The sequence below is a fragment of the Pan paniscus genome, chromosome 19 (genome assembly GCF_029289425.2).
Source record: "Pan paniscus chromosome 19, NHGRI_mPanPan1-v2.0_pri, whole genome shotgun sequence".
In the NCBI taxonomy this organism is placed as follows: Eukaryota; Metazoa; Chordata; class Mammalia; order Primates; family Hominidae; genus Pan; species Pan paniscus.
The window spans coordinates 67,364,092-67,391,053 of record NC_073268.2 but is presented as its reverse complement, the minus strand read 5'-3'; the positions used below and the strand labels follow the sequence as shown (position 1 = coordinate 67,391,053).

Sequence of the window (26,962 nt, the reverse complement as noted above, 5' to 3'; positions counted from 1 at the left end):
ATGTTAATAGCCTGACTTTGCAAGGAAATTTGTTACTTTTTTAACAAATAATTTATGAAGCAGTTCTTTTTTGCCAAAGTATAACTGGTTATTTCTTCTATTTTAGCTATTCAGCATAAATATACAAACTGGAAAGCTTTTCTAGTGAAACGACTTACTGGTGCCAAAACACTGCCTCCTGATTTCTCACAAAAGGTAAAAACAGGATCTTATAAAGACTGAAGAGCTCTAAAAAACAAGGGTAACAGAGAACGTTTTTAAGGAATTGGTTTAATTTTGTGAACCAGATGATCTGTGTTACATTTCAAGTGCATTCAGTATTTTTTACAGTATAATACGAAAATTTCTTGTAGACCTTTGTCATGAATTTCGAGCAGTTTTTTTTGTATGCTTTTAAGGTTTCAGAAAGTATGCAGTATCCTTTCAAACCTTGCATGAGAGTAGAAGTGGTTGACAAGAGGCATTTGTGTCGAACACGAGTAGCAGTGGTGGAAAGTGTAATTGGAGGAAGATTAAGACTAGTGTATGAAGAAAGCGAAGATAGAACAGATGACTTCTGGTGCCATATGCACAGCCCATTAATACATCATATTGGTTGGTCTCGAAGCATAGGTCATCGATTCAAAAGATCTGGTAAGCACCTATCACAAGAACTCCTGTCAAAAGCATCATTGAGGCTGATTATACTAGTTGGTTATTTTTCTCTGCAGAATTGCATAGATGAAAAATAGCATTCTAGTTGTTTGGGCGCTTCTTCTACCTTAATCAGTGAAGGTTCACACCATATTAGTGTCCTAATAAATTTTTTTATATTCCTTCCACTTGTTCTCCAAAAGAAGGAACTTCTTCTGGTCACAACTACAATTGTTTCTTTCTTTTATTATTCAGCCCATTTGAAAGATCTGAAGATACCTTTCCCTTTCCATTCAATTTTAATCAAAATAGCAAGATTAAATGTGGTTAGACTTAATACTAAGCACATGAAAACATGCTTCTAAAGTTGTAATTTTCTAACTAGGGAATTACATTAAAATTATGAGCATTAAAATTGGCTGAATGTATTTAAAAGCATATATGCACATGTACTCTGAAGAGAGAAAAGACTATTAAAGAATATTCACCCCAAATGTAGAAGGCATGTCTTTTTGCCATGTTTTATAGTATGACATACTTTGTGAGTTTGAAGCCTTCAAAGAACGTGGTTTTTGGTCTTCTCACAAATGCTGACAGATTAGTGTGTAACTTTTCCTTGTAGATATTACAAAGAAACAGGATGGACATTTTGATACACCACCACATTTATTTGCTAAGGTAAGAAGTTTTTATAAGAACCCTCATTTGTAAATTAGGTTTGAAAGAGGGTTGTGGGTTTTTTCCTAAAATTACGGAAATCACAATTACATATGTTCACTTAAAAGAATTAAGACCTTGTAAATTCATAGGTGTCACAACTCTTTATTATAATTATTCTTAAATTCTATTTGTCTGAATTCTCTCTAAACCTTAATGGAAGTTTGAGTTATAATATTAGGTAGGTAGGAGAAGGCACCTGGTAAATCTTTTCACATTGGTAATATTTTAATTATCAAAATAACAACATTTGTAACAGTAGATGTGCTTTCATATAATTCTTTAGGTAAAAGAAGTAGACCAGAGTGGGGAATGGTTCAAGGAAGGAATGAAATTGGAAGCTATAGACCCATTAAATCTTTCTACAATATGTGTCGCAACCATTAGAAAGGTAAGATAATAGGTTTTAAAATATAGAAATGCAATTATAGGATTTGGGTGTAAGCTAATAGAAGGAGTCCCCAACCATATTCGTTTTGACATAAAATGTGTATGTGTGTATCTTCACTGGGGAGAAGGTTGCTAGGAATTTCAAAATAAATTTGAATCCTCTGATCTTATATAGTTTATGGGCAAGATTGTCATTTTGAGTCTGCTACATTTATTTATGGAAGTATATCCTAATTTAGAGGAAAAATATTTATTTAAGTTACTTCTAGTCAAGGCTCGTCCAATTCAGAATTGTAACAAGGCCAAGTTTATCTTCAGTTTCCTGTGTTTCCTCTTTAGGCCTTTTTCTTCCTTTTGGTAGTAGTTTTTGCTGCTTTTCTCTTTTCCCCCTCATCTGAAACTGCTCTTAAAAAAAGACCTAGAAGAGAAATTCTTGGGTTTTTTGTTTGTTTGTTTGTTCATTTTTTTTGAGACACAGTCTCTCTCTGTCGCCTAGGTTGGAGTGCAGTAGTGTGATCACAGGCTCAAGTGACCCTCCCACTATAGCCTTCAGAGTGGCTGGGATCACAGGTGTGTGCTATCATGCCTGGCTAATTTTCTTATTTTTATTTTTGTAGGTACAGGGTCTCCCTAGGTTGCCCAGGCTGGTCTCAGATTCCTGGGCTCAGGCAATCCTCCGAAAGTGCTAGGATTATAGGCGTGAGCCACGGCACCCAGCATTTTTTTTTTTTTTAAGACATGGTCTCACTCTGTCATCCAGGCTGGAGTGCAGTGGCATGATCTCAGCTCACTGCAACCTCTGCCTCCCAGGCTCAGGTGATCCTCCTGCCTCAGCCCCCTGAGTAGCTGGGATTACAGGTGCATGCCACCACGCCCGGCTAATTTTTGTATATTTTGTAGAGATGGGATTTCACCATGTTGCCCGGGCTGGTCTCGAATTCCTGGACTCAACCCACCTGCCTCGGCCTCCCACAGTGCTGGGATTACAGGCATGAGCCACTGTACATGGCATTTTTTTTTTTTTTTTGAGATGGTATCTCGCCCTGTCACCCAGGCTGTAGTGCAATGGCGTGATCATAGCTCACCACAACCTTGAGCTCAAGCAGTTCTCCCACTTCAGCTTCCTGAGCAGCTGGTACTGCAGGCAAAAGCCACCACACCCAACCAGTTTTTTTGTTGTTGTTGTTTTCTTAGCAATGGGGTCTCACTGTTGCCCAGGATAGTCTCGAACTCCTGAGCTCAAGCAATTCTCCTGCCTCAGCCTCCTGAGTAGCTGGGATTACAGGCAGGAGCCACCTGCCTGGCTAACATTGGCATTTTTTTAAGGTCTCAGGTGAATATCATGTACAGCCATGGTCAAGAACCACCTAAGGAAAGTCTACTTACATAAAGGTGTAACTTAAATCGTGATTTGCATTTCAACAGTTTAAAACCTTCAGCTAAAAGAAAAACAATTATGATGGCCCAGGCATGGTAGCTCACACTTGTAATCCCAGCACTTCGGGAGGCCAAGGCAAGCGGATCACGAGGTCAGGATATCAAGACCATCCTGGCTAACACGGTGAAACCCTGTCTCTACTAAAACTACAAAAAATTAACCAGGCGTGGTGGCACGCGCCTGTAGTCCCAGCTACTCAGGAGACTGAGGCAGGAGAATCACTTGAACCCTGGAGGTGGAGGTTGCAGTGAGCCAAGATGGTGCCACTGCACTCCAGCCTGGGTGACAGAGCGAGACTCTGTCTCAAAAAAAAAAAAAACAGAAAAAAAGAAAAAGGAAAACAATTATGATGGCTGCCATGTCACATGGTCAGACAGCTGGACAAGACTGGCTCCAAACCCTGTTCTTCCTCTTTTCCTCACTAGTGATCAGAATGACCCAATAAGATTTAAAACAGGCCGAGGGGGGCGAATCACAAGGTCAGGAGTTCGAGACCAGCCTGGTCAATATGGTGAGACCCCATCTTTACTAAAAATACAAAAATTAGCCGGGTGTGGTGGCGGGCGCCTGTAGTCCCAGCTACTCGGGAGGCTGAGGCAGCAGAATCGCTTGAACCCAGGAAGGGGAGGTTGCAGTGAGCTGAGATCGCACCACTGCACTCCATCCTGGGCAACAAAGCAAGACTGTCTCAAAAAAAAATTTTTTTAAACACTGATTCCTGAAACACCTGGATCATGTTAAAAAGAAAAAAAAAGGCTGGGCCCTTTTTTTATTACAATTACAGGTGGCTCACACCTGTAATTCCAGCACTTTAGAAGGGCAGATCATGAGGTCAGGAGTTCAAGACCAGCCTGGTCAACATGATGAAACTAAAAATACAAAAAAGTTAGCTGGGCCTGGGGCCAGGCACCTGTAATCCCAGTTCTTGGGAGGCTGAGGCAGGAGAATGCTTGAACCCGAGACACAGAGGTTGCAGTGAGCTGAGATTGTGCTATTGCACTCCAGCCTGGGCAACAAGAGCAAAACTCTGTCTCAAAAAAAAGAAAAAAATAAAGAGACTGGGTGCAATCCCAGCACTTTGGGAGTGCTGGGTGCAATCCCAGCACTTTGGGAGTCCAAGGCAGGTGGATCACTTGAGGTCAGGAGTTCAAGACCAGCCTGGCCAACATGATAAAACCCCATCTCCATACAAAAATTAGCCAGGTGTGGTGGTGTGTACCTATAATCCCAGCTACTCGAAAGGCTGAGGCAAGAGAATCACTTGAACCTGGGAGGTGGAGGTTGCAGTGAGCTGAGATCGAGCCACTGCACTTCGGCCTAGGCATAGAGCGAGACTCCATCTCAAACAACAACAAAAATCACATGGATTCCCATGATCGACTCCATGTCTACATGACCGGAATCACGGTCAAGGCCAGGCTTGGTGGCTCATGCCTGCAATTCCAGCACTTTGGGAGGCTGAGTTGGGAGGATCCTTTCAGTTCCAGATCCCACCCATGTGACAACAGTCTCTGTGTCTGTTAATTCTGATTACTGAGAAAGAGTCTGAATAGCTGAGCTAAGCCTTTGGTTTGGTTCCATATGTGATACATACAAGTCCCTAGTCTAGTCACCTGTATTTAGAAGAATGAAGAAAGGAATCCCATGTAAGTGGGGTAGTTCTGTCCAGAGGTCTTAGGCAAAGCTGTCAAGCTTGAGAGTAGTAAATTTAGTGTACATGTTTACCATATAGAAATAACCAGAGAAAGGAACTTGGAGGAAGAGACCAAAAGATAATGTGGAACCATTATTACAGGCTTTAAACACTTGGTCAAGTCATCCGAGAGTTCTTTAGTAGACAGGATAACTTGGTACAGGTACTGGCCTGAACAGAGGTTGGACTGAAGGAAAGTTTTACTGTCTAAGAGGGGCAGCATCCATAGAGGATGGCTGAAAGCAATTATATCAAACAAGATAGCAAAGTCAAGACAGAGATTAATGGCAAGTTGAGGTGGAGTTGTGGAATATGGTGATTGATTACCTCTAAAGGAGTAAGAGGAGTTGTTGATTTGACACCCTGTACTAACTCAGAGACTATGTTCAGCATGCAGATAAAATGCTGGACCGAGACACTGGAAGAGAGGCAAACTCATGATAAAACTTTAGGAATCACTGGTGTAGAAGTTCATCATTGTAGCACTGGGGTGGATGAGGTCATCAAAACAGAAAAGAGCTAAAATCAGAAACTTGAAGGTTGGAGGTGAAAGAGCATTCCAGAAGGAATGCAGAAAGAATGATCAGAGAGATGAGAAGATTGATTGGTAGACCAGAAGGTGATAAGAGACTAGGAGAAAATGTTTCAGAATATTAAGAGTAGGCTGGGTGTGGTAGCTCACGCCAGTAATCCTAGCACTTTGAGAGGCTGAGGCAGGCAGATTGCTTGAGCCCACCTTGGCCCCCAGAGTTTGAAACCAGCCTGAGCAATAGGGCAAAACACTGTCTCTACAAAAATTAGCTGAGTGTGGTGGCACACCTATAGACCCAGCTATCCAGGAGGCTAGGGTGGGAGCATCACCTGAGCTCAGGGAAGTTGGCTGCAGTGAGCCATGATTGTACCACTGCACCCCAGCCTGGGTGACCTTGTCTCAAAAAAAAAAAAAAAGAAAGAAAAAGAAAAATTAAGAGTAGTGAGCAAATAGCAGAGACTCAGTGAGGTTGGGCAAATTAGGAGTTTATTCATGAATTTAGCAGTTTAGATAAAGGCAACATACTGCAGGAAAAAGCCAAAAACAAAAATTCAACAAGTAAAAATATGAAGGAATATTTGGGAGGCAGAGGCAGGAGAATCACTTGAGGCCAGGAATTTAAGACCAGCCCAGCCAACATGGCGAAACCCCATCTCTACTAAAAATACAAAAATAAGTCGGGTGTGGTGGTGAGCACCTGTAATCCCAGCTACTTGGGAAACTGAGGCAGGAGAATTACTTGAACCCAGGAGGGGGAGGTTGCAATGAGCTGAGATTGCACCACTGCACTCCAGCCTGGCCAACAAAGCGAGACTCCATCCTCCATATCTCTCTCTCTCTCTCTCTCTCCCCCCGCTCCATATCTCTCTCTCTCTCTCTCTCTGTGTATATATATATATATATAAAATAAAAGAATAGATAAAGACAAAAATTAACTGCAAGGAGTTGCGTGGTATGTAACTTGAATTGAGTGTCTGGGTGAATAGAGTTTATTCTACTACTCTATAACCTTGAACCTATTTCAAAGTAAAAAAAAAAAAAAAAAATTTTTCCCCTTTGAAACAGTCTTGCTCTGTCACCCAGGCTGGAGTGCAATGGCATGATCTCGGCTCACTGCAGCCTCTGCCTTCCAGGTTCGAGCAATTCTCCCTGCCTCAGCCTCCCAAGTAGCTGGGATTACAGGGCCCCGCCACCATGCCTGGCTAATTTTTGTATTTTTAGTAGAGACTGGGTTTCGCCATGTTGGCCAGTCTGGTCTCAAACTCCTGACCTCAGGTGTCTGCCCATCTCAGCCTCCCAAAGTGCTGAGATTACAGGCATGAGCTACCACGCCCGGCCAAAATATTTTTAGTGTAGTGGAAATTGGGAAACAGAGTATAAGACATGGTCTTTTGAAAGCAAAATTCCAGTGGTAATAGGGCAAGATGGGGAAGTTTGTCTTAGTTTTAAAAAGAGGGGGCAGCCTGGCCAAGGTGAGTGGGTCACCTGAGGTCAGGAGTTCGAGACCAGCCTGGCCAACATGATGAAATCCCATCTCTACTAAAAATACAAAAATTAGCTGGGCGTGGTGGCCCATGCCTGTAATCCCAGCTACTTGGGAGGCTGAGGCAGAAGAATCACTTGAATCCAGGAGGCAGAGGTTGCAGTGAGCCGAGATTGACCCCTTGCACTCCAGCCTAGGTGACGAGGGAAACTCTGTCTCAAAAAAAAAAAAAAAAAAGGCAGGGTGGGCACAGCCAGACGTGGTGGCTCTTGCCTGTAATCCCAACACTTTGGGAGGCCACGGCAGAAGGATCACTTGAGCCCAGGAGTTTGAGACCAGCCTGAGCAACATGGTGAGACCCCATCTCTACAAAATAAAAATTAAACAATTAGCCGAGTGTGATGGCATGCACCTGTAGTCCTAGCTACTCAGGAGGCAGAGACAGAAGGATTGCTTGAGCCAGGGAGGTCAAGGCTGCAGTGGGCCATGTTCGCACCATTGCACTCCAGCCTGAGTGACAGAGCGAGACCTTGTCTCAAAAAGGGAGAGTTGGGTACTTGTTACAACAGTCTCTGAGGCGTGAAGAAACGAACAAGAGGACCCTTAATGTGGACCGGCCTTAGCATCTGCCATAGAGGAGTATGGTTATCTGTAGCATAAAAGAGATCAAGTTGGAGCTTGAAGAAGGTAGAGACCGTTTGTAAAAACTCTGTATGTGATAAATCAGAAAGAAGTAAAAGTGTTACCAAGTAGGATTTGGAGCCTAGCTGAAACTAGTTAGGTAAATAGTAAGCACTCAGCCCAGTTTCATGATGCCGTGACAGCAGGCAGCTATAGCCATGGTCAAAGGCACTGCTTTTCCCAGACCTCTGAGGTCAGTTATAGGTAATCCTGCTTTTGTTTCTGGAACACACTAGAATTTACATAGATTTTTTTCATTAGAACTTCTGTTATTTAACATAACTCAGTAGAGAAGCATGTTTCACTTTCAAGAGACCTTTATATAATAGATTTTCCTTTCTTTTAGAATGTCAAAGTATTATTTTTATAATAGTGGTATCTAATTTCAAGTACTTAGAATTCTCTTCATTGAAAAGGTGCTAGCTGACGGATTCCTGATGATTGGGATCGATGGCTCAGAAGCAGCAGACGGATCTGACTGGTTCTGTTACCATGCAACCTCTCCTTCTATTTTCCCTGTCGGTTTCTGTGAAATTAACATGATTGAACTTACTCCACCCAGAGGTACTTCATCCTAATATAAACACTGGGTTTTAATCATTGCTTTCTTCTTACATGGTTTTTGTTTACAACATTTAACACAGCCCTAGATTTCCTGAGTACGTATATAATGTGTGTGGATAAACATATACATACAGGAGCTGTAGGTTGCTCTAAAAATATAAAGTACTGTATTCTAGCGTACTTTAATAAATTACAGTAGTATAGAATTTTTCCTGAGCATCTGTGTATTTTATAATATGAATTGGTATTCTCAAACTCTGTTGAGTCAGTAATGTAGGCTCAACAGGCTATGGCCTACATGATTTTTTTCTTTTTTTCCCAATAAAGACAGGGTCTTGCTCTGTTGCCCAGGCTGGAGTGCAGTGGCACAATCATAGCTCACAGTAACTTCCAGCTCCTGGGCCCAAGCAATCCTCCCACCTCAGCCTCCCTAGTAGCTGAAACTACAGCTGAAAGGCACAACCATGTCTGACTTTTTTTTTTTTTTCTCTTTGTATGTACAGACAGGAATCTCACTATGTTACCCAGGCTGGTCTTGAAGTCCTGGCCTCAAGTGATCCTCCCACCTCAGCCTCCCCAAAGTGCTGGGATTAGGAGTGAACCACCACACTTAGCCATGTGGACTTTTTTTTTTTTTTTTGAGACAGTCTCGCTCTGTCACCCAGGCTGGAATGCAGGGGTGCTATCTCACCTCTTTACAGCCTCCGCCTCCCAGGTTCAAGTGATTCTTGTGCCTCCTCTCCCAAGTAGCTGGAATTACAGGTGTGCACCACCACGCCCAGCTGATTTTTATATTTTTAGTAGAGACAGGGTTTCGCCATGTAGGCCAGGCTCATCACGAACTCCTGGCCTGAAGTGATCCACCCACCTTGGCCTCCCAGCGTGCTGGGATTATAGGCGTGAGCCACTGCACCCAGCCCTATGTGGACTTTTAAAAGGATGGCTGTTTTACTCATGGTTTAACCAGTGATTTTTCCAATTTTAATACTTGAGCATTAAGTTGTTCCTCTAAGAAAGGAGGAAAGCTATAACAGAGGTCTATAAAAATAGTATTTGCTCAGCCAGTTTTCTCTCCTTGCAAGAAAGAAAAATATCACTCCATAGTATTAGGTGCTAGACTCTTCTAAAGCCTAGGATTGAAAGAGCAAAAATGTACCGTTGTAGTAAACAGAAAAAGAGAGCCACTTTTGCATTAGACTAAGTAGACACACCAGTGTTTCTAGAAAGGGGAGGGAAATCTGTGTAACATGGAGGAATTATTGCACTCAGCAGTATAAATCATATAGGCCAGGTGCAGTGGCTCACGCCAGTAATCCCAGCACTTTGGGAGACTCAGGTAGGAGGATTGCTTGAGACCAGGAGTTTGAGAACAACCCGGGCAACATAGGGAGACCCTATTTAGTAGAGACCTGTCTCTACTAAAAACAATAAAAAATTAGCCAGTCACAGTGGCATGCCCCTGTAGTCCCAGCTACTAGAGAGGCTGAGGCAGGAGGATCACTTGAGCCCTGGAGGTTGAGGCTGCAGTAAGCCGTTGAGGGCACTACTGCACTCCAGCCTGGGCGACAGAGCAAGACCCTGTCTCAAAAAAAATAAAGTTGATCATATAACCTATGCCCTTAAGATTTTGTGTACTGTTACTTTTTGTCTGCATTTTAATATTATGCTAATTTTAAATGAACTGCTAGTTAAACCAGTTGTGTTTTTTAGGTTACACAAAACTTCCTTTTAAATGGTTTGACTACCTCAGGGAAACTGGCTCCATTGCAGCACCAGTAAAACTATTTAATAAGGTAAATTTAAATGGCAGCATAATTATGTGAGGACTTATTAATGCCCTGCAAATACAATTTATGTTCATAAAAATGTCTTTGCCTTGTATTAGAATTTCTTAGTGGAGATATAATATAAACAAATATAGCAATGAAACAATATAAATATTTTCTTTACCTAGGAATCAAAACTTGTTTCCAAACTGTGTTTCATTTTTAATCTGAAGGAAATAGAAATGAAGACTTTTCCTAACTAGTTTTTAAATACTTCACCTTCGTACTATGTTTAAATAAAGAATTATTTGGAATTTATGGTTTATAATTATGATATTTAGCTAGTCGCTTCTGTTTTTTGCTTTCTTAGTGATAGTAGGGTTGTGCATTCTTTCTTCTTCATACCAATATTAATGTTTTCTTCTCTGTGTCAGGATGTTCCAAATCACGGATTTCGTGTAGGAATGAAATTAGAAGCAGTAGATCTCATGGAGCCACGTTTAATATGTGTAGCCACAGTAACTCGAATTATTCATCGTCTCTTGAGGATACATTTTGATGGATGGGAAGAAGAGTATGATCAGTGGGTAGACTGTGAGTCACCTGACCTCTATCCTGTAGGGTGGTGTCAGTTAACTGGATATCAACTACAGCCTCCAGCATCACAGTGTAAGTTGGTATACAGAAAAGGTGTCCTTTTGTAAAAATCAGCAATTCTCCAGAGGACTATCTCACATAAGTCATCTTATGAGCTCACAGGACAAGAATATACCTATGTCTGATTGGTTGCCAGGTAAGACATTAAGACTCAACAACAATATCACAGAATCAGACCATGTGTCCCATGGCAATGTGAATCCGGTAGTCAATTACATAATGACTATAGAAACACAACAGTCACCAAATTAAACTAGACTTACTATTTTAGTGAGTTAAAAATTACAGACTAAAAGTTTATTGGTAGGTAATAAATGCTTTTGAGTAAATAGTGGAATCTGTCTCATGTTGAGGCTATGGTTTTGTAGGAACAAGTACCCTTATTTTCAGAGCATCATGTACTTTAGCATAATGGTCTTGGTAAAGATAGTTCATATAAGTTGTATCTAGACAACTGTATCGTCTAAATTGTAAACAATTATCTAGTACCAATTTTCCCTTTTTATTTTTCAGCATCAAGAGAAAACCAATCAGCTTCATCAAAACAGAAGAAAAAGGCTAAGTCCCAGCAATACAAAGGACATAAGAAAAGTGGGTCACCACGTGGTGTTCACATACATTTTCTAATTGTTAACTAATTGGAGTCACAGTATTCTTGGACAGAAAATGATATATCTTGTGAGAACTGATGATTGTGCGTTATGTATTATGCTTAAAGGTGCAGTATGCCATAAAAGGCAAACCCTTGCAATAATGAGAAACACTGATATTTTACTAACAGGAGAAATGATTACCACAGTATTTAAAGTATACGTGGTAAAGAATAGAGTCTGTGAATGATTCTTGAAATAATATGTAAAACCTACTGAAAGTTAATCTTGTTTAAAAACTTTATTTAAAAAGAAAAATTAGCAGCCAGGTTCAGTGGCTCACGCCTGTAATCCCAGCACTTCAGGAGGCCGAGGCAGGCAGATCACAAGGTCAGGAGATCGAGACCATCCTGGCTAACACGGTGAAACCCTGTCTCCACCAAAAATACAAAAAATCTGCCGGGCATGGTGGCACACGCCTGAAGTCCCAGCTACTCAGGAGGCTGAGGCAAGAGAATCACTTGAACCCGGGAGGCAGAGGTTGCAGTGAGCCAAGATCACGCCACTACATTCCAGCTGGGCAACACAGCAAGACTCTGTCTAAAAAAAAAAAAAAAAAAAATTAGCAGATGCTTGATGCTTACAGTAGATGTGAAGCCTAATAAACCCATTTTTCCTAGAAAGCAAAACTTTCTAGAGTGATACTGGTAAGAAATCCAAGTTGATGGCAAAAAAGCTTTACCAAATTTTTCTAGAAATGCTTTCTATACTAAAAAATTAGCCTGGCGTGGTGGTGCATGCCTGTAATCCCAGCTACTTGGGAGGCTGAGGCAGGAGAATTGCTTGAACCCAGGAGGCGGAGGTTGAGGTGAGCCGAGATCGTGCCATTGCACCCTAGCCTGGGCAACAAGAGCAAAACTCCATCTCGAAAAAAAAAAAAAAAGAAATTCTTTCTATACTATATTTTACCTTACAGTGAATTGTTGGCATAAGCCAAAGTAATATAAAATATATTGATAACTATATTTGATTTTTTTAATCTTATTTCCCCACCATAGAAAGCCATAGCTTTCTCTCTTCATAAAACTTGTCATAGAATGTTTCATTCTTTTTTGAGACAAGGCCTTACTTTGTTGCTCAGGCTGGAATGGAGTGCAGTGGCACAATCTCCGCTCACTACAGCCTTGACCTTCCCTGGCTCAAGCAGTCCTCCCACCCCAGCCTCCTGAGTAGCTTGGACCACAGGCATGTGTTGCCACACACCCAGCTAAGTTTTGTATTTTTTTGTAGAGACAGAGTCTTGCCACGTTGCCCAGGCTGGTCTCAAACTTCTAGGCTCAAGCAGTCTGCCCACCTCAGCCTCCCAAAGTGCTGGGATTACAGGCATGAGCCACCACACATGGCCATATTTCATTTCATTCTTAGATAAGGATATATATATATATATATATATATATATTTTTTTTTTTTTTTTTTTTTTTTTTTTTTTTTGAGACAGTCTCAGTCTGTCACCCAGACTGGAATGCAGTGGTGTGATCTTGGCTCACTGCAGCCTCGACTTCCCGGGTACAAGCAATTCTCCCACCTCAGCCCCTGGAGTACCTGGGACTACAGGAGTATACCACCATGCCCAACTCGTTTTTATATTTTTATAGAAATGGTGTCTCACCATATTACCCAGGCTGGTCTCAAACTCCTGGGCTCAAGCAATCCATCTGCCTGCCTTGGTCTCCCAAAGTGCTGGGATTACAGGTGTGATCCTCTGAGTCTGGCCAATTTTTATTTAAAGATATTTTTTAAATTGGACTGGACGTGGTGGCTCATGCCTGTAATTAATCCCAGCAACTTTGGGAGGCCGAGGCGGGCGGATGGCTTTAGACCAGCCTGGGCAACATGGCAAGACCCCATCTCTAAAAACAAAAAAAGGAAGAAAAAAGCAAGATATTTAAAAAATGTAAAAGTACACTTCAGGATTAAAACTGAAACAGATTTTTCCAGCTGACTTGCCAAATATGCTCAGGTACTTGCTGATTTGCCTCATTAACAACCTAGAGACTGAAGTGGCAAGAAGAATCGAATATACTCTGTTCTAACCTTTCTGATGTTTGCTTGTTAAGTGGGAAACTTAAAAATTTCTACTGTCCACTGTAGTAGTACTTTGAAAAATAAGTTTTCTCCCAGCACAAAACCCATGTCAGCCACACACAAGTAGCAACCTACAGGCCTGTCACTTGACCTCTCGTTTATAGGCACAAGCCTCCCACAGGCCCAGAATTATTTTGCCCACCAGCTGCTTGCCAGGTCTGATACTCACCTAAAAGAACTTTAGGGAGCATTGCCAAACCAGCCTGATGAAAGGGAGTTCTCATGTATCTAAATGAGTAGCAAGAATTCACATGGGAACTTCATTTATGTCAGTGGACTGACAATAGCAGGTATGACCACTAAGCTTTCTGTGAAGTAAATAACAAGTCTGCTTTCACTTTCTGTTGGATAAGACTTTGGAATTTCAGAATTTTCTTTCCAAGATGTCAAATTAAAAATGGTTTTTATTACTCAGTGGCTATATGACATTGCTTTTTAGAACTTATCTGTGAGTTTTGTGTAGACAATTCATTTACCTCCCTCAGCATGACTCTTGTAAGATTTGTTTCTGATTTGTGGAGTTAAAACTGTTTTGAATTAATGGGCTGGGAACATGGAAAGAAATATGTAATTAATGAAGAAATATTAGCACCCCGGTTTTTAGTGATATTTACCATTACTAGAGTTCTGGATTCACTGAAAAAATGAATTTTGGTCTACATGCAACATATTCCTTAACTATAATATTTTACTATTTCCTAATAGTATGACATCAGCTCTAATACCTTTAAATTGTCCTTTGGACATAGAAAAGAAAAGAACTATGGACCCACAGTACCTCATTAGATGCCCTTGGGACCAGATGTGCATTGGAATTCAGAATTTTTTGGATTTTAGAAGAGAAATATAGTCTGTGTAACATACATTATGTAACACTCCAGACTCTGAAACATTTTTTAAAGCAAATATATATATAAATATTTACATTAAATGGCCCAAATAAAAATTATAAGTAGTGTCACCAAGTGAGGTACGGCTTTGTTGCCGAAGTTCTTTTTAAAAAAACTTCCTGAGGCCAGGCACGGTGGCTCACGCCTGTAATCCCAGCACTTTGGGAGGCCGAGGCAGGCGGATCACCTGAGGTCAGGAGTTCGAGACCAGCCTGACCAACATGGAGAAACCCCGTCTCTACTAAAAATGCAAAATTAGCCAGGCGTGGTGGCGCATGCCTGTAATCCCAGCACTTGGGAGGCTGAGGCAGGAGAATCGCTTGAACCTGGGAGGCGGAGGTTGCAGTGAGCCGAGATCGCGCCATTGCACTCCAGCCTGGGCAACAAGAGCAAAACTCCCTCTCAAAAAAAAAAAAAAAAAAAAACCTATTTGAATGTTGGAATTGAGGATAAGGAAGTATAGTGCCGTATTAAGAAGCAGCAGTTTTCACTCTAATGGTGCCGCCGCCTCTTATTTTTTTCTATTACTCAGCAGTTTGTTAGAAAGTTTTCTCACTAAGCTTTAGTTACACAAATAAGTATTTGGGGTTTAGAAACCTGTCATCCATTGCAGGCAGACTGATATAAATACCAGATGGGCTATAAAACCTTTTGTTTTTACGTTTGCCTTGGTAGGTTATCATATTCTGGCTCTGTTGCTTCATCTTACAGCTCGTTGGTCTTTTTGAACTTAAGATCATCTGTTAGTGGTATATTCTTTGGCAGTGCTTATTGTACAGAAACAGCTGATGAGCTTCATTGGTCTAGCTTGCTTTGTAGTAAGTTGTGTTCATGCCACGAAGGAAGGATAATTACTGACACTTTTGAGAATAAATATAAGGTTCTGCCAGAAGGATCATAGACACTCTCTAGTCTCAAAAGCCTCTTTTCCTTAAGGTGTAATTCTAGAGCAGGAAAAGCAGTACTGATTTCTGCTTTAAATCTCACCATTTTCAGGGACTACTGTAAGTAGTAAGAGTGGACATTGCTCCTTGCGTTTTTATCTGTGAGTGTGTGGTATATTAGGAAAAAGTCTTAAGTTGTTGCTGCATGTGATTTTGGTTTGGCTCTTGAGAATTGAATCTACTCAATAACAGCTTAAATCCCACATCATTTTACATAGGAATACTGTGTGGCTTACATTTACCTTTTAGTTTTGATTTTGTGAAGCATAATTTTTTATTGCTCTTACTCGGTTTATTCTGTCATCTGGAAGAAAACAGACATAACTCAGTCACAAAGATAAAGATCCTTTCGCTTTTTTTTTTTCTTTCTTTCTTTCTTTCTTTTTGAGACAGAGTCTTGCGCTGTCTCCCAGGCTGGAGTGCAGTGGTGCACTGTCGGCTCGCCACAACCTCTGCCTCCCGGATTCAAGCGATTCTCCTGCTTCAGCCTCCCAAGTAGTGGGATTACAGGTGTGCACCACTACTTACGGCTAATTTTTGTATTTTTAGTAGAGACGGGGTTTCACCATGTTGGCCAGGCTGGTCTTGAACTCCTGACCTCAAGTGATCCACCTGCCTTGGCCTCCCAAAGTGCTGGGATCATAGGTGTGAGCCACTGTACCCTGCTGATCCTTCAGCTTTCAATATGATTAATGCACTATGCCTGGTTCTTCAATATTTGCAGAGTTCAGAGTATTTTTTTTGGTTGGCAAAAGCATTGTACATGTCTTGGAAGGCTTATATTTGTATAGAAAACTATAGCTGAAGGGTGATACTTTTTTATTTTATTTTATTTTATTTTGAGACAAGGTCTCACTTTATTGCCCAGCCTGGAGCACTGTGGTGCAATCATAGCTCACTGCAGCCTTGAACCCTTGGGCTCAAGCAAATCTCCCACATCAGACTCCAGCATTGCCCAGCAATTTTTTTTTATTTTTTGTAGAGATGGGTCTCACTGTGTTGCCCAGGCTGGTCTGAAACTCCTGGCCTGAAGCCATCCTCATTCTTCTGCCTTGGCATCCCAAGGTGCTGGGATTACAGGCATAAGCCACCATGCCCAGCCTGATAAATTTGTTTCAGAATAAATCAGATTGCTTAAGAATTTACAGGCAATAAGCTTTGAATTTGGAAGTACATTTTAGAATAAGAATTGTGTTTTCTAAAAGAGTGAATTGTAAACTAAAAGTTAGGAGAGCACATTTCATATCAGTAACCTCCTACACCCAGATAATATATTTAAATTGTTTTGATTTCTCCACCAGTGTTTGGACTTATATGAGCTATGAAATGCTACCTAAACGTAGTGTTTTAAGACCCTTTCTTCCTTCCTTTGGGTTTTTATCCCATCTCAAGCAGAGACTTTCTTGAAAGAAATTGGCCAGCTGTTCAGCTGTTCTTTTTGTTTTGTTTTGTTTTGTTTTTTGAGACGAGAGTCTTGCTTTGTCGCCCAGGTTGGAGTGCAGTGGCACGATCTCGGCTCACTGCAAGCTCCGCCTCCCAGGTTCACGCCATTCTCCTGCCTCAGCCTCCCGAGTAACTGGGACCACAGGCGCCTGCCACCACGCCCAGCTATTTTTGTATTTTTAGTAGAGATGGGGCTTCACTGTGTTAGCCAGGATGGTCTCGATCTCCTGACCTCGTGATCCACCCACCTCGGCCTCCCAAAGTGCTGGGATTACAGGCGTGAGCCACTGCGGCCGGCCCAGCTGTTCTTAAAGCTCTCTGTAATTCATTTTACTTTGTCTTGTTTTAAATTTGAGAGTCAGAACTAGTTATTACCAGACTCTCGGAGAGTAGAAACAATCTCCCCCAACACACACATTCAGTCAGTCTCTCTTTCCTTCTTTTCAGAAATACAAACTTTGCATAATTGGTTCTCTTTTGAGAGTGTCCTGTGCAGCACAGCTTTCCTAGTTATATAATGCACTTTTCTTACCACGCATGTAAGTGAAAGCTTACTTTAGTCTGACTTGATATTTAGAGAGGAAGATGCCAATTGGGAAGAAGCCTGTCAGTTTGTCGAGCCTGCCCATGACAGGTGGGGTGCGGAGGAGCTTCTCTGGTGACGAAGAGTTGACTCCTCCTCCATATCGAACCCTTCCAGCACAGACAGCCCCGGAGGCCTTCCCACCTCCCAGCACTAGCCGAGAGTTCAGTCCCAGCCTCAAAACAGGTAATTAGTCACATCAGCATCTCAGGTACTTCAGAGGGTAAAAGTACTGGGTAGGGTGGTGGGAGACAAAGCATGGTCTGGCCTGACAGATGCTGACTCATTGAATTTTTTTTCTTTTTCTTTCAACTAAATTCATTTCACTAGTGCTTAGTAGTCACTTCACTAAGACAAAACATCAGGGAAGGATTTTTTACTTTGTTATAAAATACTTCCGAGCTTCAAATAAGGGTAGTTATAATTTCAAGTTCTGGAATTGTGAGACAACTTGGAATATTTCATGGTTTTGAACATTCCTCATTGCAGAATTGTATGTGACTTGACCTGGGAACAAGTGTGTCATTAGGGATAAGTCTGATTAAAAAAACAGAAAAACGAGGCTTTGTTCATAACATTTCATAGTATCTCATTCATGGAAAGGATGTGTTTTGAGTTCTAGTTTAATTTTAGTTGTGGCAGTAACATTGATCACAATCTTAGTTGAATAACAAATTTGGAAATTCAATACCTGCATTTTATTATTTCCATAAGTTCATGATTATGTATGTATAGTGATTAGTCAGTGGCATTTGATTCGAGTGTAATTGGTTAGACCAAGGTAGTCGATTGTAAGGAAGACTGCAGAAGGTTTTGCCCTTTGTAATTCCTAAGAACAAGCATGGTATTATCATAGGGTATGAGGACTTCACTTAGGTATGATGAACTTCAGGCGTGAGTACAGATCAGATCATACAGCTTCAAAGCCAAAGTTATACCTGCCTTAGCATATGTTCTGCCATATGCTAACTATTGCTTTTAGACTTAATTGTTTTCTGTAATGAGCATTCTTTAAAATGTCTTGTATGTTGAAAACCTAGATGAGACTTGTTACCTAGCTCTGTTTTCTCTCATTCTTCTGTTTGCTAATATTTTTGCACCTATGGGGGTTTTCTTGTTTGTTTCTGTTGTTGGTTTTTTGGTGGTTTTTGCCATTTTAGGATATGTTCTTTAGCTTTTGCCTCCCTCATAATGTATTAGGCCATCTTGCCCCCTTCCCAGTCTTTTTCTCTGAAGATCACTGTGATGTTCTTACATCCAGAGGAAATTACACTACTTCTTTTGTACGAAAAACAAATTAGGATTGTAAATCCAGTGTTACCTGCTCTTTAACAGAAAAATGTTCAAAGTCTAAAGAGCATTCCTGTTTCTTTTCTTGTCTAAGTTTTTTTCTTTTTGCACTTATTTATGAAATAGTCTTGCATTACTTAATTAAGTATGGATATTGTGAGTTCCAAATATATTTGAGCTTTTATTGGATCTTGGATGTATTTTCTTTAAGCATGAGGCTGGTTTTGAAGATGTATGTCACATTTTGTGATAGGTTACTGATTCATTTAAAATGGAACTTCTGGCACTGGCAAAACCCAAGAATTTAGAGTAGACGAACTAGATGGAAACTACCTGGCATCCTATGTGACTTCCTTCTTCCACCGATGTCTATAGTATATTCTGAGCTGGGGCACAACTTGTGGGACTTGGTGTGATTTTTCTCTGATGAAACTAAGTAGGGACTACATTGCTACCTTAACTATCTGAAAGCTATGGTTTCATTAGCTGTTGAAAGAGTTTATTATTTATGGGCTTCGTAGCTGGAAAAATGTGATTTCAGTTAGCTTATCTCCTGAAATGGTAATGATTAGTGTCAACAAAGTGACTTCCTTCTAAAAACAGAGCTGAGAAAAGAAAAGGCATTTGTGTAGAAAGTGACATTCAACCACAGGATCTGTTTTATTTCATCCATCATTTATTGAGAAGGCCTGGAAAGGAGAAATGATTCATGTGAAGATAACCAGACAGGCTTTATTTTAGATTCCATGAAAACAGTGAAACTTTACATTAAAACATTGCACATCTGAGTGAGTGTTTCACCTTTATCTTGAGTGACTTTTTTTAGCACATCATTTTCATATTTTAACATGACTAGAAGCATAATCCAGAATTTGTTGTTAGCAGTAATGCATATTGCTTCAAGATATGCTTTAGAATCTCAACTTACCTTTCTTACATTTTTTTAAAAAACATCCATTTGAATGAAACATGTTTGATCTTGAAGCACATTCTTTTCTCATTCATTTAGCCATCCAGTCATCATAGAACAAGATACTGTTTTAATCAACCTTTTATTGTGGGTACTGCACCTTTAATGAAACTTGGGTTTTGTTTTCTTTTCCATGTGTGTATTTTCTAGGTATTGTTAAAATGGCCCTCACGCTGAATGACTGCATGCTGGCTAGATTTGAAGGATAACTGTCATGCATTTGATATCATTCCTCATAAAAGCATTTTTATTTATATTAAGTAATTTTTTAATGAAAGGAAGAACTAACTGCACAGTCTTGTTTGCTGTACCTTTGAACAGTCTGATGGGTGTTTGCTATGATTATATGCATAACGTATTCACTTTTCTGTCTTTGGCCTGTTAAATTTTTGATCACCAATACCAAAACCAGTACCAAATAAAATAAATTGCCATCTCTCAAAAGATTATTCTTGGCCAGGCGCAGTGGCTTACGCCTGTAATCCCAGCACTTTGGGAGGTTATCCCATGTGGGGAATCACCTGAGGCAGGTGAATCACCTGAGATCAGGAGTTTGAAACCAGCTGGCCAAAATGAGGAAACCACATCTCTACTGAAAATACAAAAATTAGCCAGGTGTGGTGGTGCACGCCTGTAATCCCAGCTACTTGGGAGGCTGAGGCAGGAGAATCACTTGAACCTGGGAGGTGGAGGTTGCAGTGAGCCGAAATTGTGCCACTGCACTCTAGTCTAGGTGACAGAGCGAGACTATCTTAAAAAAAAAAAAAAAAAGATTATTCTTTAAATTAGCAAGTAAGATGTCAGCAGCCATTATTTTTAAACTAATTGCTTGTAACTAAAATCAAGATATGGGCCAGGCACGGTGGCTCACGCCTGTAATCCCAGCACTTTGGGAGGCTAAGGTGGGAGGGTCACGAGGTCAGGAGTTTGAGACCAGCCTGACCGACATGGTGAAACCCCATCTCTACTAAAAAAATAAAGACATGAATTATTTTTCTGACTGTACTATTTGACTTTAAAAGTTGTAGCAATTTTAATATTGTTCCACATGATGACACTGCCATTGCTTCATGAAAAACTTAAATGGCATACTACCTATCCAGATACTCTGCTGAGTTCTCATTCTCATCAGCTGATTTTTTTCTCTGTATGAGCAGTTTCCAATTTACATCCCATATATGTGTATCCTCTCCATTTATTAATGAAAAGATACATAATAGAGAAAAATGAAGAACTTTTACCCTTGATCTGGAGCCAGATGCCTGCAGGGGCTGGTGGTTACCTGTGTGAGTATTGTGGGCAACCTGGGCAGTGAGCTCTGTGGTGGACAGAGATCTCAGGCTGCCCAGATTCAGGGGGTATTAAGTAGCCAGTCAGTTCCCATTGATCACAGCTCTTTAAGGATGCTGTGCTTATGTTTCCAAGTCTATCTACTTTTCAGATTTTCATGTGAAATCTCTTGTATCGAAATATTCAGTCAAATGTGTAAAGAACCATTCAAATGTATAAAGAGGCCAGGCGCAGTGGCTGACACCTGTAATCCAAACACTTTGGGAGGCCAAGGTGGGTGGATCACATGAGGCTAGGAGTTCAAGACCAGCCCAGCTAACATGGCAAAACCCCATCTCTACTAAAAATACAAAAGAATTCGCCAGGCATGGTGGCACACACGTGTAATCCCAGCCACTCGGGAGGCTGAGGCATGAGAATCACTTGAACCCGGGAGGCAGACGTTGCAGTAAGTTGAGATCATGCCACTGCACTCCAGCCTGGGTGATGGAGTGAGACTATGTCTCAAAAAAAAAAAAAAAAAAATGCACAGGGCCCAGGCAGGAGTGGAAAAAGCAGTTTCTGACTTCTGATTTAGCAGATCCGTGTATGCTAAAGAAGTTGGGAAAGAAGGTAGCATCACTCACCACGGGACTAGATTCAAGTGGATGTGTTAGCACAAAAGACCACCTCATCTGTTCTTTAAATTATTTGAGCTCAACTTTGGTTAGACGGTAACCTGAACACAGCCAGGCGCTGTGGCTCACACCTGTAATCCCAGCACTTTGGAGATATGAAACTGAAAAACCGTTTTCCATACTAAAGACCTACGGAAACATGGCTATACTGTTAATTTGTTTTTGTTAAAAAGTAAGTCATCAGATAAGAACTCAGGCAGGCACTCAGCTTTGAACTGGCCTCCCGCCTTGTCCTCCTACATAGCTGGGACTGTAAGCATTAGCCACCACACTCGGCTCAGGAGTTTAATATTAGTTTTTCTTGGTAGGAGGAGAGGTACACAGGGTCTCACTCTGTCACTCAGGCTAGAGTGCAATGACACAATCATAGGTCACTGTAATCTCGAACTCCTGGGCTCCAGCAATCCTTCTGCCTCAGTCCTGAGTAGCTGGGACTACAGGCTTGCACAGCCATACCCAGCTTTTTTTTGTTTTTTGTAGAGATGGGGATTTGCTACATTGCCCAGGCTGCTACCACATCCAGCCCAGATTTACTTTTTAAAAATATATGTTACATCCTTATGTAATTTATAATTTTTTAATGTTTTTATTTAACATCAGATTTATATCTTTTTCTTCAGAGAATCTTTTTAATAAAAGTACTCCTTGAGGCCAGGCACGGTGGCTCACGCCTGTCATCCCAGCACTTTGAGAGGCTGAGGTGGGCGGATCACAGGTCAAGAGATCAAGACCATCCTGGCCAACATGATGAAACCCTGTCTCTACTAAAAATACAAAAATTAGCTGGGCGTGGTGGTGGGTGCCTGTAGTCCCACCTACTTGGGGGGGCGGTGCTGAGGCAGGAGAACCGCTTGAACCGGGAAGCGGAGGTTGCAGTAAGCCGAGTTCACTCCACTGCACTCCAGCCTGATGACAGAGTGAGACTCCATCTCAAAAAAAAAAAAAAAAGATTGTACTTCAGAACCATGAAAGAACTACATCATTGTTTGTACAAACATTGACATAGAAGTGAATACTTAATCACAAACAAAATTCTCATTATCCCAGTCAGATTAGTGAGCACCATTACCGCGAACATTTCATTGAAGATGTCCATTATACAGTACTGTTCCTTTCCAGAATGTTTCTTAACTGCTAATATACTGGAAAATTAAAATTAACTGAAGAAATGAAGAAGTCTTAATAACTGTAAAGCTGACGGAACACGAAGATCACAGGCAATCCGAGTATTCTAGAGAGCCTTAATGCCCATATGTTTCTCTCTCTTTCATTCAGTGACAACACTGCAGCTGAAGGAGGAGTTGCTGGATGGAGAGGATTATAATTTCCTTCAAGGAGCGTCTGATCAGGAAAGCAATGGCTCTGCCAACTTCTACATCAAACAAGAGCCATGAGGTGGCTTAGAAACTGAGGGCAGGTGGGGAAGGATTTTACACAGGACTGATTTATAATCAATCCAGCTGTACAGGGGGCTACTCTACTGGGACATTTTGCTAAACATAGAAGATTTCAGTTCCAGATTTTTCAGGTGGGTGGGGGAACTATTTTAGTCGGGGGGGCAGGGGGGTGGGAAATTTTCAATTTATAAAGATGGACAATTTTTGTGTTGTATTTGAAGCTTTTGAAAGAATTTTGTAATATTTTCCAAGTTTGGATTTATGTGCATTGTTAACAAGAACTGAAATTCTAACTTTTTTGGTAAGATTAAAGTTTAGGTAGCAGGATTGAAGGAAATGATTTAAGAAGGATATAGCTGTTAAATGCAAATGAACTGTCATTACAAATGAACCTTTTTGGTACCTGTTGGGAGATTTTGGGATTTTTAGAAGTTAGGCCAGTCACATCTCCAGCTTCCTTTGCTGCAGAAATATGCAACTGAACTCCTCATGGAGGGGTCATCACCACAAAGGTCATGGAAGGGTCATTATTTCTCTTGTTGGCATTTTATTGCAGCCCATTTTAAATGTTTGTACAGAAATATTTTTCATTCTGTGAAAATTTATTTGGAGTTCTGTATGAAACTGGAAGAACTCTGGATACTTTTATATGTTCTCTTTTAATTAAAAAAAATGATTAGAATTATCCTAACACTAAAGTGTTAAACTGGAATGGTTGACAAGATATACAGGATCTCAGTCTACACATTGAGGGGTTGGGGAAAATGTAATGTTGTCCTTAGTTTATTTTCCTTTCTAAAAAAAATACCCCACGAAAGGGATTCTGATCAGTTCTCTGCCATTTCCCTCTATCTGTGAAATAACAGCTTGGTATAACCACAACCAAAAACAGATATTCTGTATTAGGAGAATCGAATTGAAAGTTATTCAAAGCCAAAATAAGTTTAGATTTCAAAATCATTCCAGCTCTGCTTTTATCTATCCTGGATTTGGTAGAAAACTAATTTGAAAGAGAATTTAATTTTCTTAAAATTCCATATATATATATATATAATTGTCTTTAATTGTATTCAGGATTTATTTTAATAATAACCGATTTGGACCATTTTGAACATTCCCTGTTTTAAAATTCACATGACTTCCTTTTAAAAAAAAAAAGGATACAAGGGTAAATTGGTGAAAGGTTTGCTCTCTGCATTTTCTAACTTTCTACTGAGTTGTGACTGAATGAGAGCGCTCTAGCGTTTACCAGTGAGGTTCATAAACTAAACTCTCAGGAATTAATTGCATCTGTTCTAGAAGTGCTTCTGGGTCTTAGCCTGGCCTCTTCAGAGTGGTAATATTGACCATCTCCTCTGGAATATAGGTAGGGCTAATTAGAAATTAATCAAAATGATTAACCTCTACAGTCCTTCAGCCTATGGAATGCTTTAAAAAATGTTAATGGAAAGCCCCAGGAGACCATTTTAGGTAAGATTTTTGTTTCAATTTTAAAATGCATAGAACGTTAAAAAAAACCAGCAATTTATTTTCTAAAATATTGCTCTACTTTTGGGAATAATAGCATTGGTAATACGCACAGGTTTACCTCATTCTATGCAAGAGGGGTTAATAACATAAGGTTTTATAATAGCTACTGGAAGTAAAATTTGTTACTTTATAGTGTAAGAATGTATGGAATCGCATGTCACCATTTCTTAATACTGACTCTTTAGGGGCATAAATGCAGATCACATCAACGCAAGTTGATTCTCATGTGTCAAATATATGTGAATTCAGCTGTTAAATTACTGGATATTTATCTTAACATTGCTGAGAGGGACCTACTGTAAATGTGATATCCTCACACTTCCCATATCTTTAACTTTGAAAAATCTTCTTGTAAACTTAAAGCCTAGAAGTATTCCAAAGCAAGGGTTACAGCAGTCTTTATTCTCAGGCTCACTGAATTAAACCCAGGACTAATTCCACAGCACAGGCACAAGAGGCCTGTTGTGTAGTGTACTCTGCCAGTACCTTGGATTTAGGAGCTCCATGGGGAACTGACTAAACCAGGAGAGATAGGATTTGGAGCTAGTCAGTCCTGGTAATCTATGAAATGCTCATTTATACCCAGGTTTCATAAGCTTCCAGTTCTATAGCAAACCCAGGCTCTGAGTGTTTTAGAATTTCCTAATTCATGAAGTGTTTCTTGTCTTGATCCCGTGACCAACAGTTGAAGGTTGGTAAGGACTTTTCTACAGTCTAAACACAACCTAAAGCCCTCTTTCATTGTTCACACACTAACTCCTACTGCTGACGAACCGAAAAATAATTAATGCAGAGGAGATTTATGTCTTAGCCATAACTCCAGTTGTACAACTCAATCGCCCCATTCTCTTTTATGGTTCAAAATGTACTGCTGACCTTGGGTTTGTTTTTGTTTTGTTTTGTTTTTCCTGTTAGGATTTATTTGGGGACTTTTGGTAGTTTAAACTCTTTAACCTTTTCCTTGCCGTGTATGAGGAAAGCTAAAGCTGTTATCAACTTCTTATTCTACGATACTAACACGGGTTTTCAGTGTTTGTTTGTTTTTATTATTATTATTAATTTTGCGTGATGTGAATACCCTCTCCCATCAATATTTGTATTATGGTGCTATATATTGGTAATGATCCTTTAATATTGGGAAGGGATTTTAAAAATACTGTGATTAAACTGGGTTTCTTCCTTTGATTTTCATATTTTAAATAAAGCCACAGTCATTTATACAAAAGAAAAGCATCTGTCCCTGGGCAAATCTTTTGAGGACAGAGGTCAAAGTAAACTGCATAAGGTTTTTACATCATTTCTGTATGTATTTGATATATAGATCAATATCTGTACAAATTTAATCTTTTATTTTCTTGGTAACTCGTGATCATTGAGAAAGTGTTTGAAACTTTCTCATGAAGTGTATATATAATGGCGTGAAAAATTCCTTTGGAAAAATTTATGTTCCTTTCATTTTTACCAAATTGCAAATTTTCAGCATGGATGTGAAAAGCATTAAAATTATAACTTTGTGTACAAGATGAAAATAATTCACTAAATTTGCCCTTTTTTACACAAAATAAAATGTTAAAGTTAAGCTGGATTTGAGCAGTTCTTTAATATGCTTTGGTTTGGGGGGTTGCTTTTCTATTGCGTGCCCTCTATAAGCAGTCAGAGACCCCTATGAAAGTTGGATCAGCCCCTTCCTCTTACAAGGGGTAGCAGGCACATGAGTGCTGTAAGGAAGAATTTACCACTAGCTGGCAAGGGAGCCAAGAGTAGTATGGTTAGACATATGGATGAGGTTGCATTGGAGGTGGGATTTCATGGGCAGGGAGGGAAAGGGCAAAAACCACAGCAGGAGCCAAGGTCAATAGGGACCTTTATGGGGAAATTAAATCATCTTAGCTAGAACATCGTGTTTTGGGGTTGGCATGCTTAGTAGGAGACTTTTTTTTTTTTTTTTTTTTTTTGAGATGGAGTCTTGCTCTGTCACCCAGGCTGGAGTGCAGTGGCGCTATATCGGCTCACTGCAACCTCCACCTCCCGTGTTCACACCATTCTCCTGCCTTAGCCTCCTGAGTAGCTGGGACTACAGGCGCCTGCCACCACGACTGGCTAATTTTTTGTATTTTTAGTTGAGACGGGGTTTCACCGTGTTAGCCAGGATGGTCTTGATCTCCTGACCTCGTGATCCGCCCACCTCGGCCTCCCAAAGTGCTGGGATTATAGGCGTGAGCCACCATGCCTGGCTAGTAGGAGACTTTTTTTTTTAACTCCATTAACCTCAGCAGCAAAGTTAATTGGATGTAAATAAAGTATCCCAGCTAGCTCTTGCCCTTAACATTAAAAGGGAATGCAAAGAAGCCCTCCTTTACCAACAGCTGGCTCTTTGGAAAATTATTCAACTTTTACTGCAGATGCAGTTGGTAGAGATTTGTATGAATTGGGAAACAATATGTAAGACAGTAAGACAGTAAGACTGGGTCTCTTCAGGGATTAATTTCATATAACGCATTCCAAGAAAAAAAGAGCCTGATTTCTGCCTGGCTTTCTACCTTAAGTGGTTTGAACAGTTGCTGTAGTAAGCTGGAATTCCTAGGTTGGTGCTCATTTACTATCATGGTGATATATATATATATAATTTTTTTTTTTTTTTGAGACGGAGTCTCACCCT

General features: G+C 40.4%; 1 protein-coding gene across 18 annotated transcripts in view; it reads left to right on the top strand.

Moving 5' to 3' along the window:
• The window catches only part of MBTD1 (mbt domain containing 1), an 84,255-nt gene extending 58,367 nt beyond the window's left edge, over positions 1 to 25,888 (top strand). For 13 of the 18 annotated variants that reach the window (XM_055101600.2, XM_034942493.3, XM_055101602.2 and 10 more), the window contains 10 exons: positions 107 to 195; positions 399 to 633; positions 1,256 to 1,311; positions 1,637 to 1,741; positions 7,984 to 8,131; positions 9,842 to 9,924; positions 10,332 to 10,566; positions 11,068 to 11,145; positions 17,144 to 17,335; positions 22,652 to 25,888. In XM_055101600.2, coding sequence (XP_054957575.1) covers positions 107 to 195; positions 399 to 633; positions 1,256 to 1,311; positions 1,637 to 1,741; positions 7,984 to 8,131; positions 9,842 to 9,924; positions 10,332 to 10,566; positions 11,068 to 11,145; positions 17,144 to 17,335; positions 22,652 to 22,770 — 1,340 coding nt within the window. In that variant the 3' untranslated portion in view covers positions 22,771 to 25,888. The remainder of the gene's footprint in view (positions 1 to 106; positions 196 to 398; positions 634 to 1,255; positions 1,312 to 1,636; positions 1,742 to 7,983; positions 8,132 to 9,841; positions 9,925 to 10,331; positions 10,567 to 11,067; positions 11,146 to 17,143; positions 17,336 to 22,651) is intronic. The other 5 variants (XM_055101605.2, XM_055101606.2, XM_055101604.2 and 2 more) reach the window with 1 other exon arrangement.
• The last annotated feature ends 1,074 nt before the right edge of the window (positions 25,889 to 26,962 follow it).